The sequence below is a fragment of the Limulus polyphemus genome, unplaced genomic scaffold (genome assembly GCF_000517525.1).
Source record: "Limulus polyphemus unplaced genomic scaffold, Limulus_polyphemus-2.1.2 Scaffold1846, whole genome shotgun sequence".
NCBI classification, from domain to species: domain Eukaryota; kingdom Metazoa; phylum Arthropoda; class Merostomata; order Xiphosura; family Limulidae; genus Limulus; species Limulus polyphemus.
Window position 1 is genome coordinate 195,285 of NW_013667456.1, and position 20,296 is coordinate 215,580.

The following is a 20,296-nucleotide window of genomic DNA, read 5'->3' on the forward strand; positions in this document are numbered from 1 at the left end:
ACAGCAGCTAGTGAATGAATAATATATATGTATATATACGATATACACAAGCCATGTGTAAATATGTTTAAATAGGCATACATAGTTTAGTTCAATTGAATGTGTTATTTATAACAATAGTAGTTTTTTTTCTTTTAAAAACATAACTATTTATAATGCTCCCTAAATAATAAGAAAATAAATTACAGTGAAAGCAATGAAGATTTTGTAGGTTTTGAACCAAACTAAATAACAGTAAACCTTTTTTGATTTACGGTATTTTCTTATTTTGATATTTTGAGCTCTTTTGTGTTTAGAACAATATATACTATTTTTTAAAGTATCAAATTGCATTTTTGTTCAATAAAAATCTTTCAAATGCGACTGTAGCTTTTTTTTTCCCCAGAACTTTGTCTTCAAAATAAGAGTGCATCTTATATTCCGAAAAATACGGTACTTGGTTTTGAGAAACAGCCAAAGGTGTACTAAAGGCTAGCATCATCATCAGGAGTGCAGTTAAATGTCAAAATGTATAGAGTGTATGAATCTGTTCCCAGTTTCACAGTATTTTATTTTTACACAGTACATTATTAAGTAAAACAACATTTTTTATTGTATTTTGAGACTTGGCACATTCTCATCTTAAATATTTATCCTATACTATTAAATGATGTTTTTATTTTTTAATACATCTGTCTTGGAAACTTACACAAGTGTCATCTTAATATTAATACTCTGCATTTGTTAGTAGAGTGAAATTTTTGTGTGGGGGGGCAGAATTATTGGGGCATGGAATTGGAATTTTTTTCTGTCTGATCATTGGACCTTTTACTTATAAATTTATCAGCCCTTGCAGGATCTTACCAAACCAAACAATATAATAATTTACCATAAAATTATGCATACTACTATTCTGCCTGGAAATATTACAGTTACAAAAACTTCTAAAAGGAGAGTTAGAAAATTCTGAATTGATAAAAAGTGAGAAGTTTGAAATTGCATGAAGTTTGGCATCTGTGGTTTGTCATAGTCATATTTACATGCTTATTATTTGGATGAGGTACTGTCAAAACTTATAATGTTTGTTTTGCTCTGGAAGTGTTTTTAAACTTTTTGAATCAACATGTGGAACATCCTTGAATAAGAATCTGAGAAACAAATTAATGCCTAAGTTAAGACAAAGTTTTCCAATGACTTATTAATCAGTATAACATTTGTTAAACCTTGTCAAAACACTACCCACAGGAATTCTGTAGTTGCAGTGATTATTTACTGCTAAAAATATGGAAATGACATTGTGGTAAGTTAAAGTATCAGTTATATCTAAAAGTCTGTTTTATCTGATGCTGTGATAACCATGTTGAAGAATTGCTAGTTTTTAACCTTGATGAATCATATTTCATTTTTAGCACAATAGAAGCATAAATCTTTATTTTTATTGTTTATTGTGCTTTGCAAGTATTAAACAGTTTTTACTAATCCTTCTTTCTTGTTAATTTCTTGCTGTGCATTACAATGTGAACTTAACATCATTATAAACAACTTTTCCCTTAGATAAGGTGTACCATTTAGATATATTTCATAAAGCTTAGCCTTCTTTTGGTGATGTAATAATAACAGTTAGTACTTTCACCATTTAACATAATATGCATCATTATTTTTGTTTTTAATATCATTCTGTGAGACCAAGCAGTCGTTTTCATTACAGTAACATTGTGAACCTTAAAATACAATAGTGAACAAATATATTTTAAAGGAAAAAATCAGAACTCAGGAAAAACTAAATTATCAGAGAAATTAATTGATTAATTTTTTTAAAAAGGTAACTTTATAGCATGGGCTACAATGAAGAAAGTGGCTAGACAGAAGCCACTTCTTAATCCAGGCTATATCATATGTGAGCATGAGTCAGCATCACAGATACTGCCACACCCTCCTGCCCTTTGGAACACTAATTTTTTTTCAATGATTTTAGATTTGCACAGTTCTTGAACAATGGAGACATTTGAATCTGATGGATATCCTCCCAGAAACTTTTGTTGAACCATCTACAAGCCAGGATAAAATGGCATTATTTGTGTTATGATGTGAGGTATCATTTGGGCAGCTAGATAGTCACAGCTGGTGATATTCAAAGAAATGTCTCCTGCTGATCAATACAACATAATTCTCAAGCAAGATATTCTACATCTTTATGTCAATGACCAACTTTCCAGACAAGGCAGTGTTTTCATGCGAGATGGGAGTTTACGCTCATTAAACTTAGGTCACTAAATAATGGCTTGAGTTTTGGGGCATTAACCACTCTCTCTTGCTTAGGTCAGTGGCCATATATGAAACCTGTTGAGGATGTGTGGTCTATCCTTGATAGCTCCTTGCTTATAAGGACACCCTCCTCCACTAAGTGGGTTGTAATATCCCACAGGCCCAGGTCTCAGTTCTTGTAAATATGATAATGATACTTTGGATCCTTTAATTCATGTTTGTTTATTTTATAAAAGAGTGTTCTTTCTGGAGAGTGTGTCTGTCAACTTACTGTTAGACTGTATACACATGTATTTTTGAAAGACATTCCTTATCCATAAAAATTGCCATGCTAATTCATTGTAATATGATAAATATGGTTAAAAAGACTTTTTCAAAAAAAGTTGATAAAAAATATACCTCTTAATTATTAGTGCCCACCAGTGCTTTAGGAAATACTATTCTAACGTGTTTTGTATTCTGGTGATCTCTCGTTTAGACAATCAAGATAATAGAAGGAAACACCTAATGGATAAAAAGTGTAATCAGTAATGTTTTTTTTTTTCATTTAATCAAACAATAGTGCCAAAAGAAAATAGTATTTTGTACTGTATTTTGTATATAACTGGAAACATTGTAGAAATTGAAAATATTTTGAGGTAGTTCTACTTTTTGTTTAATTTAGTTTTTACTTATATCCCAATATAATTTTTTTTATTCTGTAGATGTGCCCAGGAATTGCTGACATGTCAGACATGGACATCACCATGGATTCATTTGATACTTCTCAGAGCCAGTCGCAAGACTGTGACCCATCTCCACCTTTACCTCGTCAAGGCTCAAAGACTAACTTTTTTATGCCTGAAACACAGGAAACAGCCATGACGTCTCCTACTGCAGTTGGTTACCATGGTCAGTATGGTTCCAGTAGACCTGCTTACTCTTCTGGAGGTCCTCCCACTCCTAGAACCTTAAGAACAGTAGGAATTTTTGAAAATCGAGGGATCCAACTTGGAAGTTCCCATACAGCAGGTGTACTTCCATCTTCTAGATCTACTGTGAAACAATTGCCACTTTCAAGTCCAACAAGTAGTCTCCCTCCTCATTATAGTTCTTCAAGTAGACGAGCTAGTCCTGGCTCACCACCATCCCCTGGTTATTCTCCACCTGAAGGAAAACGCCACACTAGCCACCCTCCTCTTCCACAGCCAGTGTGCTATGGAATTGCAGGAAGCCGCAGCAGCTCAAGGAGTGTCAGTCCCAGCCGTAGGATGGTTTCTGAAATGGAGCTTGTGCGTGCAGCAGCTGATCAAGCTAATGGAAACTACCAACAGACTGGCAGTACTAGTAAGACTACTGCTAACTTTCAAGATCTTCCCAACTGTACTGTTTTGGCTCCTGCTTGGGGTAACAGTGTGCGACCAGGAGGTTACTCACGTTCATATCACAACTCTCGTGGGGAGCACAACTCTAGCTTGAAAGCATCCCTTTCTCAAAGCTCTGGATGGCCTGTGGCCAACAACTACTCTGGATTATATGGTCAGCGTCATCTTGTAGGTGCAAGTGGTTCTCCTCTTGTAAAACGGTCAGGGCTGGGAACCCCTGAAATGACTCGTTCACATGGCCGCAGACCCATGTCATTTGTGAAAGCTTTAGAAATGTCAGATTCTGATAGTGGCAAAGGAACAAGTACTCCTAAGCTAGAGCATCGTCAGGTGTTTCAAGGCCAGACCAGGCTCCACACTTCACCATCCCTTTCTACTCACCATAAATATACCCAGGACTTATCTGATGAACAGAGGAGTCAGTATGAAATGAATTATGAGATATCTGTTTGATGTGGAAATGGGCAAAGTTAAGAGATACTATTGTCAAGAACAAGTGGATGACTGCTAAGTGTTTTGATTCTGATGGTTGATCAAATGGTCACAGTGACAGACAGAGTTTGATAATATAGAGCCTGACCAGAGATGCTCATCACTTTGAATGAACTGATTCAGTTGTCTTGCTAGGATACTGAATTCTTAATAATATAATTAAGGTTAAAGTTTCATGAGGGCCTTTTGTGACCTACAAAAAAGTTTTATGAATAGTCTCATAGGTTTGTTAATTGATTGAAAACTATAAGAAGTATGTGTGCTTAAGGAACAATTTGATGTATATCTAGCTGTGTTTTCTATAAAAAAAAGAGATCTGTAGTTTGCTCATTTTAAGGCTAATGGCTACTAAAAAAATAAAACCATAGGCTATGTATCATATGTAACATTTTCAAAAACAAAACAATGAACAACTGAATAATCTGATCTGTTTTCTAAGTATGCTGTAAACTACCTTTAGAGAAATGAATGCTTTTTTTTAACAATAATGAAAAATGAAGTGTATCAGATTACTCGTGATGTTAAATATTCCAGTCAAAGTTTGATGATTGTTTTACCTAATTATTTGCTAGTTACATAAACCTAACAAAATCACTGTGAATGCTGTTTTAAGTTATTAGCAGTTCCATAATTCCAACCATACCAGATAAAATAATGTTTAATTTACTGATTAAATAAGTACAAGTAAAACACATTCAATACTTGCAACTGATTCATCAGGTGGAAAACGAAGTTTTATAATAAATATTAAAAACACAGTAATACCATAAAACATCTTTAATATGGAAGTTGCAGAATTTCCTTGAATTCCATCATCAGTATTAATATCTCAATAAATATTATTCGAACTACAAAAAAAAAAACATTAGCATTGAGCGAGTTTTCGTATTCAATGGAAGTTTAGAAAGAACAGATTTAAACGGTAACAATATAATGGAATGTACGATAAAACGTTCTGGGGCATACATGTTTAATACATAACATTGTTAATAGAAACTATTATAGATAAAGGTTTAAATATATGTATAAACACTGTATTTTTAAAATAATGTTAAATATCAATAAAAACACTGAGAATCCGGAATTGATTACATTAATGACAACAGGGGGGAATTTAATGTTGTTATTTAGTGTTGAGTGATCATTGAAAATGGAGAGGCTTATTTAATAAGAGTTCGTAATCTGTGGTTCCGGAGTCGAGAAATGTAAAGTTTTCTAGAAGTATGGGATGGTTGTTATTCTCACTGTGCAATCGAATACAAGAAGCTTTTTTAATTGGCCCTCAAGGACAATCACTTCATTTTTAATGGTTATCTTAATGACCAAATAGACGGAGTGGCGATGGGATCACCTCTATGTCCAACCTTTGCAAATATTTTTCTATGTTATTACGAACGTCTATGGCTGGATAATTGCCCCTTTATTACAAACCAGTATTATATAGAAGAAATGTTGATACTTTTATACTCTTATACATCACTGATCACGCCAAGAAGTTTTAAGAATACCTAAACTCACAACATCCATGTATAAACTTTACGTGTGAGAAGGAAGAAAATAATAACTTAGCTTTTTTAGACGTTCAAATAAACAATCTATTTGCCACAACTACTTACCGTATGAAAACATTTACTGACTTATACCACACTTTTCGACAGTTTCATACAAGACTCCTTCAAACATAACCTTGTTCTAAATCTTATAAACTGAGTGTATAGTATCTGTTCTGACTACTTCTATCTTCACTCGGAAATTTCAAAAATTCATAACATATTACAAAGTAATGGTTATCCCCTTAATTTATTACATTCTATCACACGAAAATTTTTTCGGAAATAGAACCTACCAAAAAGTTATTCACTGTCTCAAAATATCCACTATTTCATTGGCAAACAAATTTTGAAACTCAAATATAAAAATTCAAAAATAATCAAAACATATTTCCAACAAATTAAGCTACATTTAGTATTTACGTCAACATTTAGAATTAAAAAAAATTAAAACCAAAGAGACTATCCATTCCTATGCGCTCGTGGGCCGTATATTAATACATTTGTAGTAGCTATCAAGCTACCTATATTGGTAAAACTACACGTCACCTACAAATACGTGTACATGAGGGCGTGGGAGTTTCAGCAAGAAGCGGATGTAATCTACCCGAGTCTTGTATCCAATTGCGCAGTGAGAATAACAACCACCCCATAGTTTATAAAACTTTAAAATATTCCACTCAGGAACCACAGATTACGAATTCATTCTTTGTTGAAGAAAGCCTCTCCATTTTCAATGATCACCCAACACTAAATAATAACATCAACTCCTACCTGTTAACGTAATCAATTCCTGATTCTCAGTGTTTTTATTTGATATTTATTATTATTTTAAAGATACAGTGTTTATACTTATATTTAAGCCTTTCTCTATAATAGTTTCTCATAACAATGTTATTTATCAAACATGTATGCCCCAGAACGTTTTATCGTACATTCCATTATATTGTTACCGTTTAAATCTGTTCTTTCTAAACTTCCGATTGAATACGAAAACTCGCTCAATGCTAATGTTGATTTTTGTAGTTCGAATATTATTAACCAACTTTTTTTATATATATATTAACGCTGATGAGGGAATTTAAAAAAAATTCATAAACGTCCGTATTAAAGATGTTTTTTGGTATTACCGTGTTTTTAATATTTTTAGAAAACATTTAATACTGTTACGTCTCCGTTTGTTAATTAACTTTCCGTAACTTCGTTCCGCCAGTTTTATTAAGTAAGGACTTGTGTCGCTAAAGTTTCGTGTGTATCGTAAAGTTGTATTCGGAAAGAATAAATTATTTTCAACAATCACGCTAAAACAAACGCTATATCAACGAACGTCAATAATACTTCTGACTGCAGTTCAATTACTCACTATCTACACACACATTATTATTCCCCCGTCACGTTGTCACACTCTTTTATATACCAGACTACCCTATATCTAGTAAATACTAGAGCATTCGCCAAGGTACAGGATAGTTCTAGAAAATAGGTGGCGCCACACCAGTCACGTGACCTCGATGACGCAACAATATGAAACTTACTTTGCGAGCTTAATAAACACTCAAACTCAGTTTCAAAACAGAGGAAAAACTAGCCCGAATTCTATTTTGTTTAAACAATTGCATTGGGACTATTATAATAAAATTTTGAAATAAGTGATAATCCTTATGTTGAAATAACTTACAGGCTATTTTATAGGCTCTATTTTCAGTTATTTTGTGGAGATACCATGAACAAATGGATGAATCAATCAACAATTCGTTTCTTATATAATTCAGATATATTTCGCCTTAGATGGCGCTTAAGTTAGAATCGACATGGCTGCTGTTTTAGAAGATAAAGAGTTCACAGCAGAAAAAGCAAAGGGTAGTCGACTTTTCTTGTTTTTGACCTTATCATGAAGTTTTGTTTTTTATTTTAATGCTACATTTGTAGTGTGTTATTTATCTTTAAGTAAATAAAAGATCTCCTGTAAACTTTATGCTAAACCATAATGTTTAAAACTTCAGTGTAAACTGTAAACAGTAAAGTACGTTATAAACTTAGTTTAGACCGAGTTGTGTTGGAATTTGTGTTTTTCAGTCAATGACACTATTAAAATTTGTATAATTACAGTAAAAACATTAGCTAAGATAAGTACTAAGGATTGCTACAAATTCGGACTAAAGTTCAGTTAGACTCGATAGCGAGTCTAACGCACGTTCCTCATCCAGAATACCAGTTATTCTTGGATTGGTACGCCCTCTCACGGTGTATACTGATTACGGCGCCAAACTACAAATAATTTCATAATATGTTTATTATAATTTCTGTGGTTTTTTAAATTAATTCTGATATGAACATAAAAATGTTCAAAGTTAAAACCACGCCAGATCTATTGGATAATCAATTTCTAAATGTGGTGATCACGTGGTTCAATTTAGTGCAGCACACCACCTTGTATTTTGATTTTAGTGATAGTTGTATGTGTATTGCTATATTGTGGAAAGCATGTAGATAGAGGTTTAACAGTTAAATTTAAAATGAATTGTCTGCAGTGTTTATGGCAAAGCTACTTAGGCTATCAGCTACCATCTCTAATTTTGAACTGCAGTCCACAGCCAACATCACCTATTGCCGATTCTTTTACTCATAAAAAGTGGGATTGACTTTTAAATAATACCCCCCCTCCCTATATATATATGGCTGAATTGTTGAGTATGTTCAGTGTTAGGTTTCAAGTTGACACACAGATTATGAGTCTAGTACCCTAACCACCAGGCTCATAAAATCCATTTAAACTTATAATAATGCATTATTCGAATTGTGGGGAAAAGTTACTGTTATCTTCAGGTTACTTAAATCTCTTGTTGTATTCTTTTAGGGTAGTATTATACGAAGCAAACCCAACTGTTAAGTGTAACATTGTTAGTTTCATTATATGAAAAGTTATAAGACTTCTAAATTATTGAAATTAATTTACACTACTAGCCCACCATTATCATAGCCTTGTTTTACCAGATCTGGAGGGCATCATTGTATCTGAACAGTCACAGTTTTGATGAGAAATAAGTAACAAATCTTCTCACACCAAAAGGTTGTTAGCATATGAAAGAAGTTGTCAGCCAGCTTTATTATTTTCATTATTTTGCCTGTTACTTAATTCAATAATCACTTCAAAGAGAAAAGAAAAGAACTGAAAAAGGGATTGAGGTGTTGATTAGTTTACTCTCTTCTAACAGTCATATCTATATGTTGTTGATTTATGTTAGTTCATCAGTGTAATATCAAAGACTATCTAGTCTACTAACTTCAATACACAATTTTTACACAATAATTTTTTTGTTCATTTTTTTTTTCTAGTTATACTAGAGGAAATTCTTGCAGCTTTCAACCTCCCTGATAATATCAATAGGCTTGATGAAGCACGAGATAATGCTGGTAATGATATGTTGAAACACATGCAGTTAGTATTTCCTGTGGCAACACAGATTGAAATTGAAGTAATACAAAACTATGGGTTTCCATCAAATGGAGAAGGTTTGTTGCCTACTTTTTGATTTTGTTAACCTTTAGATTTTTTCAATGTTTTTTAAAACTTCAACCTATCAGAAATATTTTTATTAATTACATATACGTAGCTGAGTGACAGTTTTTAAGTATATTTTGTACAGTTTTTGTCTTTGTTTTAATAAGAATATGAAACTAAACCTTTATTATTCTCTTTAACATTTTTTGGTATGATAAAACATTAATAATTTACAGTCTGTCAAAAGATTTTAAATCGGAATTAAAAAATTAGTTTTTGCACAACATAAGCATTGAACAAGGTAGATTTCTGTCTCTGATATATATATATATATATATATTGGATCACTTCAGAGGTATCTTATTTGCAAGTGACTTGATTAGTTAGTATTTGGGCCCTACAGTCTTAATTAAGTGATTTAAACTGCTTTGAAACTTAAAATAGCAAAAGCAGATAAGAATTTGCTAATGAGTCATGTGTAAGATCCCTGCTTTCAGCTCTTGTACTTGTAGTCATATTTTTTGTCTTCACTATTACATACATAGATACATATTTGCTGGAGTTTTGAGTAGATGGTTAAGAAAACACATGAAGCACTGTAAACAGGATGAGGTGTGTTGTAACCCATCATACTTCATCTCTACAGGCATTAGATGTGCAGCTCATCCTTAATTTCTCACTTTTTAATGTATAGAAAGTTCCATAAATCATAACAGAAATAATACAGTAGTAATTCAAATGAAATTTTTAACTACCTAGTAAATAGTATTCAAGTTAGAATAATGAATTAGACAAAAAAGAGACTGATTTTTTTAACTTCAACATATAATTACTAGATTTTAAGAACTATCTTAATACAAAAGATAAATGACAAACTTGTTCTACATTTTAGCATTACATGTTTTTATGTATATACCACCTAGATGTGTGTGTGTGTGTGTATAATCACAAGGTAAACATTTTATTAAGAAACTTGCAATACTAAATTATTTTAATTAGCTGTAGTTGAATGCAGATATAATAGAAAAGCATGGAAAGGAATTTTACACAGCCAAGAAAAAATAAAATTGGTACATTATTGTCTTGTAGAAAGTAAAAATTGCACAAGGCTATCAACTATCCAATACATCACATTCACAGAATATACAAGTAGTCAAGTTGTTGCTTTTTAGTATTTCTGGAATTTGGCATACAAGTTAATAATATTCAAAGTACATAGTATGAACTATATTTAAAGAATATAAATATATATGATTTGTTTTATATTAAAAGTTTTAAAATTGAATAGTTGTACTCCACCTTCTGTTATAAAACATGGATTGTTTTGAAAGCCAAATTACTTTTGTAAACATTTAATTTATGATTTACAATGCTAAATAGCATTCTTGATAATGTTTTTTTTTTCATGAAAGCAAGGAATTTTTTACTCAGAGTTTATAAAAATAGATAACAACAGACACAAACACACTCACTGGTGTTCCATTTTGGACGTTTTTTTATAGAGGACTAACATTTCTAAAAAAATATCCAATAAAAAGGTGTAACTGTAAATATATCATAACTATTATTGCTCCAAAATTCAATATTCATACAATCAATGTATTTGTAAACACAGCGTAAAAAAAGTATACTCAAACCACAACATGGCACAAGCATATTGGTGATATTTCATATCTGTTTGGCCATTTCCTATTTTTCTGAAACCAGATTCTTTTTTGAGTGTTTGATATCTATAATTATGGTAATATGCTTTTCAATAATATCAGTTTTGATATAATATCTCTATATTTAAAATGATACAGGTTTAATTCAGTTTGCTCAAATGGTACGAACTTTGGAACAAAATCATCAAGAGATTGAACGACTAAATGCAGAACTTAGGACTTATTTTATTCCTCCAATGGTACCACCATCTCCTCCACAAAATTCCTCTGGATGATTCATCTGCAAGTTACAGAAGCTGTTTCTTTTGGAGAAGAATGTTCAGATCTTAGAGACATTTTATCTGAAGAGAATAATTTGGTTTAAAAGATTTGGATTTATAAAAAGATCAGAATAGGCACATTTTACAACCTTTACAGTTGTAATTGGAAGAAAAAAAGCCCCAAGTAAAACTTATTTGAAATCTTTTATATGCTGTAACAAAGTAGTACATTTTCAAAATCTTTTGCACTGTGAGAGTTGTAAAAAATGTATTAAAGTGGATAAGAGCAACACACTTTTGGCTTACCAATAAAAATGTATGAACTAAATTTCCAAGCCTTTTTAAAAATAAATGTTTATCAGATTAGGTTTAATTTTTTGCAAACTGCATTAGCCTAGTGTTTTGCATTAGGAAAACATTCTGACCTCAAATATTGAAACACCAGGTAAAAAATCATTTAAAATGTTGGTAGATGTTTCAGGCACTAGTGCAAAAGAAAACCCAAAACTATAAATCTTTTAAAACTTAATTTTCTTATAAAAGATAAATTATTCAATAAGTGATTTCTGGCTTCACAGAGAAAATGACAGTAGTTTACTAAATGGATTGGATCCCTTCCAGATCTGTAAAATAGTAAGTAAGTTATAGAGATGGGTAGAATGCAATTTGCTGAGCATTTTGCTGCAGTTAAAAATATTGAATAATGTATGGGTGAAGCAGCTTTGGGTGATAATGACCAACAACAAACACATCACCTCAATAACCCCCAACAGTGATTTATTTGTTTTGTTTTTTCTTCATGTTGGCTAGCTTCATCTCTTCTCCTGCTACCTGTTACTTCAATCTTTCAGGCATGGAAACAAAGAAATTCTCAATTCCAAAACCAACTGGGGAGTCTGAGGGCTCTGTCCCTGAGCAGAGTCAAGTGGCAGCTCCTGTTGTGGAAGTTAAAGGGGTATCCCCCACACAAAATAATTTTTTTTAAGAGGGTAAAAACAATGTTCTCCTAGTCAGAATTTTCCACAAAAAAATACATTAAAACAAGCTACCTTCTTAATCTTCTCAGTTCAGACTTAACTAAAGAATGACTAAATAAAAAATAAATATGAATGAATAAAAATACTTTATTGTTTAATAAACAAAGACTAATTTCAAATTACTGTCTAAGGCAAGATGTTGAAAAAGTTTTGTCCTGTTTCTGTTATTTAGGTATAGTACTGATGCAAAAGTTAATGATATAATAAACAGACACACTCCACTTAGCAGTATTTGTAGTGATTTTTAACATTATTGTGCATGTAAATACAACACAGTTGATTTTTAAGGTTATTTTATCAGACATATAAATTCATTTTCTCTTTTAATGAATTAGCATATTTCTGTTTCATATGTGTTCCATCCTGGCTTTCTTTAGCTGCGTTATCTGCTCTCTCTAGTGAGTACATGCTTTTGGTTTACTTCACGCTTTTCTCTTGTTTCCTGTTTTTCTATTTGTCAGGAACTTTTTTATATTACATATAGTAAGTTAAAGTATATGGGTGTGTTGGGCTAAAGATTTTTCTGCAGTAGGTGTCTGTGACTTGTTGGCGATAAACTCAATAAATAAATAAACAAACAAACAGCACACACTCCACTTGTTTTAATATATATATACATATATATATTTGGAACAAGTGAAACGTGTACAAAAAATCCCTACACTGTGGAGATCATAGTTATATATATTAAACACTATATAGTTCTCTTCTTCTTGTCAAAAGTCCACTTAGGCCTATTCAATTGCTTTATAATTCAGTTGATGAGCAAAACTATTGTTCTCTGTTTCTATTGCCAAACTATCCATGTATATCCAAACTTCTCCTTCCCGTGACTTTACCTTGCTCTGCTCTTTTTTTCATCGGCATGCTACTATCTATATGTCTGTTTCTTAGTCCGTCTAGAAATATCTATATCCTTGACATCAATGGATTATAAACACAATGTATGATTCTTACCAAGTTATGTAACCAAACTTGTCATAACTATCGCCTTTAAAATAATTGCTTTTAACTCTCTCATTATAAAAAATTAAACAATCATGAAATATTCACTCACAAAATAAATAAATTAATAATACTACCTACACTGGTCTTTTATATCTGACACTATCTTTCTTTTCAGCTGTTCAACTTTCCTATCTTTGCTGCAATCTGCATGCAGTTTAAGTCTTGGGCAAATAGGGTCACACAAATTTTCTTTCCTTTCAGAATATTTAACAGCCCCACCTTTTCACAGCCCTATTTAACAGGTGATGTGATCTTCCTTACCACCTGGTCTCTATTGTTCAATTTCTTATGTAACTGCTCATCGTGTTAATGTAACATTTTGAACACATATACATGTATTTCTTATTGAAATTCAGTATTGTAACTTTTTCTCTCCCCGTTTGCTTTACTAAGCAGCTTTTATTTTCCTACACTAAACTGCCACTAGGAAAAATAATTAAACCAAGTTCAAATTAACTATTTTGTACCAACTTATAAATGCAGATTTATACAAATTTAAGCAATAAAGTTAGAAAAACAACCTTAATACTACAAATAATAAAAACAAAATTTTCTTTCAGTCAATGTTTCACTATTCTACTACTAGTTTTGATGAAATGGTAATATTGAGCTGTTGGCCAAAATATTTTTTTTTATTATTGTAATCTGGAAAGCAAAGGTAATTTTTTTCTAACTTTATTGCCAAAATGTCTAAATTCCTCCAGTATACACTACAAGTTCTGAAAAATAAAATATTTAAGCATTATTTATTGTGAGATTACGACTTACTAATGTATTTGTGTAAACAGATTTTTACTACACATTGCTCTTGAATTAAATATGATTTTTGTGTACTAGTTACAAAACTCCTGACTTAATATGTTGAAAGTTACATGAAATGTTGTAATGTTAATGTCACATTTAAAATAAATTTTAAATCCAATTATGGAATAATAATTTTTACATAATATATAGGATCAGAGAAAAATTAGTTATTGAAAATATATAATGTTATAGTAATAATTTTAACAAAAATCATGTCATTACTTTGATCCTTTACTCATAATTAAAGATCAGGAAAATTAAGTTCTTTACGACTTTTACTTAATTCTTAACTTAATTCTTTAAGTATAACATGTCACTTGTGTACACAAAATATTTGAGTTTAAAGGTTTAATATTATAGATCAATGGAAGTTACCTGGTTGTAATGTATGTTTAATAATCTAGCAATAGTTAGCATGTTATTTCAGTTTAATAGGGTTTATTCACTTCACGCTATTAAGTCTTCTCAGATATGTTGTATAAGCTACTTAATAAACACACCATGTTTTTTTATTCTTATTTATTTTTTTCCTTGCCTATATATGATAGTTTGCTCCTGAAGAAAACTGAAAAAAATATAGTTTTGTAAGAAGTTGTTTGAAACTGGAAAGATAAGAAATAGGTACTTTAACATTTATAAAGGTTAAGATTTAATAATCATAAGATTTTGGCAATTTCAGAACAACATAAATATTATATACTTTTCATTATTGCTTAAAGTTTGAATCGTACATAATGTATGAAGTTTTGAAACATGGTTTTATCAACACTAAATAGCTTAAAATTACATATGTACCATAAACAAATATCTACCAGATGGCAGTGTGCTACTTTTCTTCATGTAAGAATGCAAAACTACAAGTGTAATCTTTATCAAAAACACAGACTACAAAGTGAAAATAGGCTTGATATTCTTACATTCAATGAAAGTAAACAAGAGAGTTAAGTGTGGTTACAATAATTAAAATAACACCTTTATTACAACATTTGAAATATTTAATATTCAATCTGTAGCAAATTTTTTTTTATTCAGCATGCTGTATTGTTAAAGTTAATACTCTATGATACCCTCTCTGCAAATGACTATGTGAAGTGCTTATGATGTAAGAAGTGTGGTGTAAGATAAGTGAGAGTTGAATGAACACATGAAAGACCATATTTGGAGAAAAAGAGGCATTGCTATTACATCATTAGAAGAAACAGGTGACAAGTTTTAAATACACATGACCCATTACATCTTACCCTAGGGTATTCCATAAATTCATATATAGTATGCTCCAGGCTATGCCATAGATTGTCTGGGGTATTGGGGAATAATAATTGCCAAATCCAGTGACACCTCAAGGAGAATCCTCAGTAATCAGAAATAATAGAAATAGACAAAAACTCCTGATGCCCCAGTGCATGGTGTAACACATCAACTGTCCATTCAACATACTAACCCTGTTTCACAATTCTAAGTTGTTTTTATCACATATTTTATTTTTTCTGAGCACAGCTTAAAAACTTATTTTTAAATCACAGTACTATTGTATGACAAACAATATGGTTATTAGTTTTACCACTGATATTGTAATATTTTTTAATATAACTGCAAATCAAAATAAGTTCTTATTTCTCAAAGTAACAAAAATTATAGACATTCTTAAAATAAGGATTACTTAAAATTAAATTTTATTCGAACCAGGTATCTCATTTTTATCTGGTTTACATTATACACCACATATTCATTGTAGTTAAGTGTGTATCCTTGTGGGTTTTCAATGTTTTTCTGAATGCTCTTTCCCAGTGGCACTCTTGTACCGTCGCTCCTAAAGAACATAAATAGTCAAAAAAATAACACGTCAATGTCTAAAACAATAAAGTAGCAATTTGTTCAAAAATATAACTATTAAGTAAATTAGTTAAAATCAAACACATGGTAAATTCAGGTTAACAATTTTAAAACACTGCAGTGCTTCTGTTTTAATAAGTGTCATTGCACTAGCACACATCCACAAATACTATTTCATGATTGGTTTTTTAAGGCCCTCATCAGTATATGATGTGACACCTGCTATTTTTGCAGATGTCAGGAGATACATTAAAAGAATGAAACAGTATACGATATTATTAGATTTACTGAAAATAATTCGTGGCTCACATTTTTGTTTCTGACAACATGGTAACTATAACCTCTGGTGACCCCATTGCTATGAAGGTGCTAAGTGCATTGATTGACCTGGTAATCTGATATGTGTGAACTACATTTTTGTCTGTTGTATTATAATTCATCAAAAACATTTTATTGAAAATGACAATTTTTAATCACATAGTCAGTATGTGCTGCATGAAGGTGAAATTGTAATGTTCAACCATATGATTTTGCTCTTTTTGAAAACAAAAATTAAATGTGAATCCATTTGTTACTTGATGCATACCTCTTTGAAACTAAATCCTCAACTGGGAAAAACACACTAATAGTCCCCATCCATTTTTCAAACATGAAGCACTGACATTGCGTGTACAAAGAAATTTAAGATTCCTCCTCAGTGAAGAAAATCAACCCAAAGTTAAAAATAAATTGAATGTAAATAACATTGAAATAAGAAAAAAACATTCTTAATGTTTCAATCAAATATCCACATTATATCTCACCGTCATTCTAATTTAGATTTAAGAGTCCTTATACTACCAGGATTAGGTAACAAGCAACTTTCTGTATGCTGGTTAAACCTACTTTAAAAATGATAGTCAAGCTTCAAAAAATTAAAAAAATGTAATAAAACAATCCAAAAAAGAATATTTGTTAATTTCTCATTTGTTTATAAAAAAAAACATTTTAAACATAACCTGAAGCCTATACAAGACATATGACAATTTATTTTAGTACAACACAGGAAGTTATTTCATAAATGCTAGATGTCATTGCAAAGACATTACCAATTTCATTACATTACCAAACATTTGTAAATCAATTATGTATGTCATAAGACAACAGTATTAGGCTTATTGTATGTTTTTAAGCACTACGTTAATATTCTTTGGTCCCTTGGAGTCTTTATGAGAAAAGTGCATAATAGTATTTCAACTACACCATGTTCACCATACCCACTGCTGACAAGCATTTTGCTCAATACAAGAGCTCACTGAGCCAGCTGGGATACAATAAAATAGTAGTGGTCAGAATATTAGTTACATATCAGAATAACAATTGTTATTGTCTAATGAAAGGTTCAAATAAAAACAAATGGGCAGTTCTCATATGAGGACCATCAGAAATATTTGGGTTTGCACTGAGATAAACATACAACTGTAACACATAAAAAACACTACTAGTCTAAATTGTCTTATGTTTACTCACACTTTTGTAGTATTAATTAATAGAAAAATAGATGCTAGAACTTAATTTGAACACACTGTAACAGTGAAGCCCTCTGTAAATAAGCACACCACATTAATTTTTTTGTTTAAACAAGTTGTGGTCCTCAAAAGCACTCATACCTGAACAGAGTTAGTCCAGATTTTATTTGAATCCCCGTGTACATTAGATTCAGACTTGGATAAAAATGTTATCGTTATAAAACAGGCTGTTCCTCAAAGTCAATATGATAGAAGCCAAGGTTTTTTATTTATATATTTATCATATAAGAATTTAATAAATAAAAATTCTAATAAATACTTTTTGCATTACATGAGCTGCAATATCCAAATTTTGCACTGCTCTTCAATCACCTTAATACATACTCAAATCAGTATTTATTACATGTTTGCCATACTCACAGAAAAAGGTCTTCTTGGGGATCAGGGATGACTCTGCCCTGACCCATTACACTATGTGTTCCTGGTGGAAGTTTATCTGCACTGTTATCAGCTGCTACTAATTTATTACATGTTCCCAGTGCCACCTACATTTTAACAGAAAAATTATTTCTTAATTAAAAACATCATTCTATTTATTACTGCCCCCATTCCAAGAAAAAAAAAAGGTTTTGGCTTCACCTCTATTCTAAATAGTGTATAGCTAATTCAACATCAATAGAAGAAACCTAATGGATAATTCAATAACTGGTGCCCCCAATTTTTCACACTTGAAACTACATACCAGTAACCTCAAAATAATGCAAAAAAATAGTATACAGAAGCACCTTCAAATATTGACCACAAAAGCTTAGATCAAAAGTATTTTTCCTAAAGTTCTCATTATGTTTTTCATCTCACCTGTGTTCTTTTAACAGAGATAGTGAAAAAAAAGGGGGGCACACACTCTTAAGATTAATCTTTGCTCACTAATAAAGATTGTATATGTTTAGAATTTCCACATGAACTTTTTGAACTGGAAAATTTATTATACCTTTGGTTGAACAGTCCTTTGCTGTAATCATTCAATTTAGTTTGTATCATACTTTATGGCAAATATATCAAAAGGTAGAAAATCTGGTACCTGTAGTTACCCAGATAGTATTAATAGCAGTAATAACTAGCTTAATTAGGTTTAGGTTTTGTTTCATTGAATTTTGATAAAGGCTTATTGCTACATAAACTAACCTTACATAAATAAAATTAGGTCACTGCTGCTTTATTTTCTATACTTCCTTTCATTACATTTATAACACCTTGGGGCCAATTATGTTACACGTAAGCTCAAAACACACTGTTTTCATCTTAAGCCATCTAGTGATAAAGAAAGCTTAAAATTATCAGTTAGATTTACTGATGATGAATCAGTTTTTCTAACTACACTATTAATACAAAACGTCCAAGCTCACTTCACATAACTATAGTAATCCACAGCCCTTTCATATACCATTTTAGACTTCTGATAAAAACTTCAACCTTACCTCACAAAGTAAAAGTAGCCCTTCATTCTTTGTTCTTGTGGCATAACAGTAATTGGCACTCTTGCTTGACATATCAGCAAAGTAGACACCTTTCCCAAACATGTAGCCAGTGACAGGAGCTTCTGGTGGAGCCACTCGTAACCCTAGTTTCAATATTCCTGCCCAGTTTGTGATCCTCGAACCATGCCACAGCAAAATTTTATTTCCGACATCTTGGAATTTTTTCTCCTCACCTTCTTTCTGACACTTGAATACACTGTCTATTTCTAACTTGTACATGTTATGTGTTTTAGCATGAGTGTTCTGCAAGTAAGTCTCCACAACCTACAGAACCAGAAATCATGCAATATTACCAATACTATAAAGTATCATAAAATTTCAATTTAAAATAACCTTTGAACGGCTGTTTCTTTAGATAGCTGTTATGTGTACAGAATAACCTGGTCATTACTTAATTATCTTTGTTCATAAATGATACTCCTAATTTTAGTAAACAAGATGAATCCTCAATAGCCACAGCACTTGAAATTCTTTTAGGCAGGATTAGAGTAAATTAATTTATGAGACCTTTTTATTAGCTATATTTCTGTGCACCAGCAATAACAAGCATGGGGCATGCATATACCCAATTCAATTTTATTACTCATCAGGATCTCTACCAGCCTACCCACAAATTGAAATTCTTTTAGACAGGATTAGGGTAAATTAATCTGTGAGACCTTGGGCGTGGTCAAAGGCATCAATCGAAAGTGTTTGACCTCCTGGGTTCAAAACTGTAATTATATCTCAAATGAGTCTAGAGATGATGGAGCTATGAGCTAAAAGTTTGTACTTGAAAAAAACTCAGAGTCATTCTATGAGCCACCATGCCTTGGCTAAAAACTATTAATCATAACATGTATGAAAAAAAAAAGGATTTATGGAATATCTATGGGGTTTTGAGTTCATTTTATTTCACATTAAACTGTTATGAAATAGTTACTTATAAAAATACAGCTAATGTTTATAAAATTTATATCCTTACCTTGTAGTCATCACTCTCAGGATTAAGTGGCTCCAAATCACATTGTAAAGAATGATAATGACGATCAAGAGGGTGTTCATCATCTTCGATTTCTTCTTGTAACATCTTTATTGCCACTTGGATATCTCCTAATGTCTGAAGTAAAGGTTAACCACTAATATTTCAAAATGGTTCAAGTTTAATGTTAGGATTACATTTTCAAATAGACGAACCACCAAAAGTAGTCAGTCTGTCTATATGTTTAGTTAGAAAAATTATTACTTATCAAAAATAAATAAGAGCAAATGGAAAACGCTATGAATTAATTTTCAGATGATAAAATTTCAGGACAAGGTCCTTCATCAGGTATTACTTAACCCGATGACTACCGGCTACTAACTTTCTTAGTAGGCAATGCAAGTTTTGCTATATTTCATTCCAACAATAAAACTAATGGACGAATATTTTCGAAAATTCATAAATACTTTGAAAAATGTAGGTAGTTTAAGAAACATAAAGCCTATTACTTCTAATAAATTTAGTTTTTTT

At 31.3% G+C, this 20,296-nt stretch overlaps 3 protein-coding genes across 3 annotated transcripts in view; 2 read left to right on the forward strand and 1 right to left on the reverse strand.

Annotated features, from left to right (window-relative positions):
* Positions 1-2,915: 2,915 nt before the first annotated feature.
* LOC106465133 lies at positions 2,916-4,588 on the forward strand. The gene has a single exon (XM_013925333.2). It carries the CDS (start codon positions 2,949-2,951, stop codon positions 4,059-4,061), a length of 1,113 nt encoding a protein of 370 aa, XP_013780787.2. The 5' UTR covers positions 2,916-2,948; the 3' UTR covers positions 4,062-4,588.
* Positions 4,589-7,438: 2,850 nt separating this feature from the next.
* Positions 7,439-14,437, forward strand: LOC106465134 (protein C10-like). The gene is made up of 3 exons (XM_013925334.2): positions 7,439-7,510; positions 8,987-9,163; positions 10,955-14,437. Exons 1-3 carry the CDS (start codon positions 7,462-7,464, stop codon positions 11,089-11,091), a joined length of 363 nt encoding a protein of 120 aa, XP_013780788.1. The 5' UTR covers positions 7,439-7,461; the 3' UTR covers positions 11,092-14,437.
* LOC106465135 (poly [ADP-ribose] polymerase 2-like) overlaps positions 13,487-20,296 on the reverse strand; it is a 25,280-nt gene continuing 18,470 nt past the window's right edge. The window contains exons 9-12 of the mRNA XM_022392965.1: positions 19,769-19,903; positions 18,745-19,068; positions 17,687-17,811; positions 13,487-15,735 (exon numbers count right to left, since the gene is read on the reverse strand). Coding sequence (XP_022248673.1) covers positions 15,582-15,735; positions 17,687-17,811; positions 18,745-19,068; positions 19,769-19,903 — 738 coding nt within the window. The 3' untranslated portion in view covers positions 13,487-15,581. The remainder of the gene's footprint in view (positions 15,736-17,686; positions 17,812-18,744; positions 19,069-19,768; positions 19,904-20,296) is intronic.

Bases quoted from the DNA above. Each gene is read 5' to 3' on its own strand.
- LOC106465133 (XM_013925333.2), top strand. From the start codon at position 2,949: ATGTGCCCAGGAATTGCTGACATGTCAGACATGGACATCACCATGGAT.
- LOC106465134 (XM_013925334.2), top strand. From the start codon at position 7,462: ATGGCTGCTGTTTTAGAAGATAAAGAGTTCACAGCAGAAAAAGCAAAG. The intron at 7,511-8,986 runs GTAGTCGACTTT...TTTTTTTTCTAG, and splicing joins CACAGCAGAAAAAGCAAAGG to TTATACTAGAGGAAATTCTT. The intron at 9,164-10,954 runs GTTTGTTGCCTA...AAAATGATACAG, and splicing joins GTTTCCATCAAATGGAGAAG to GTTTAATTCAGTTTGCTCAA.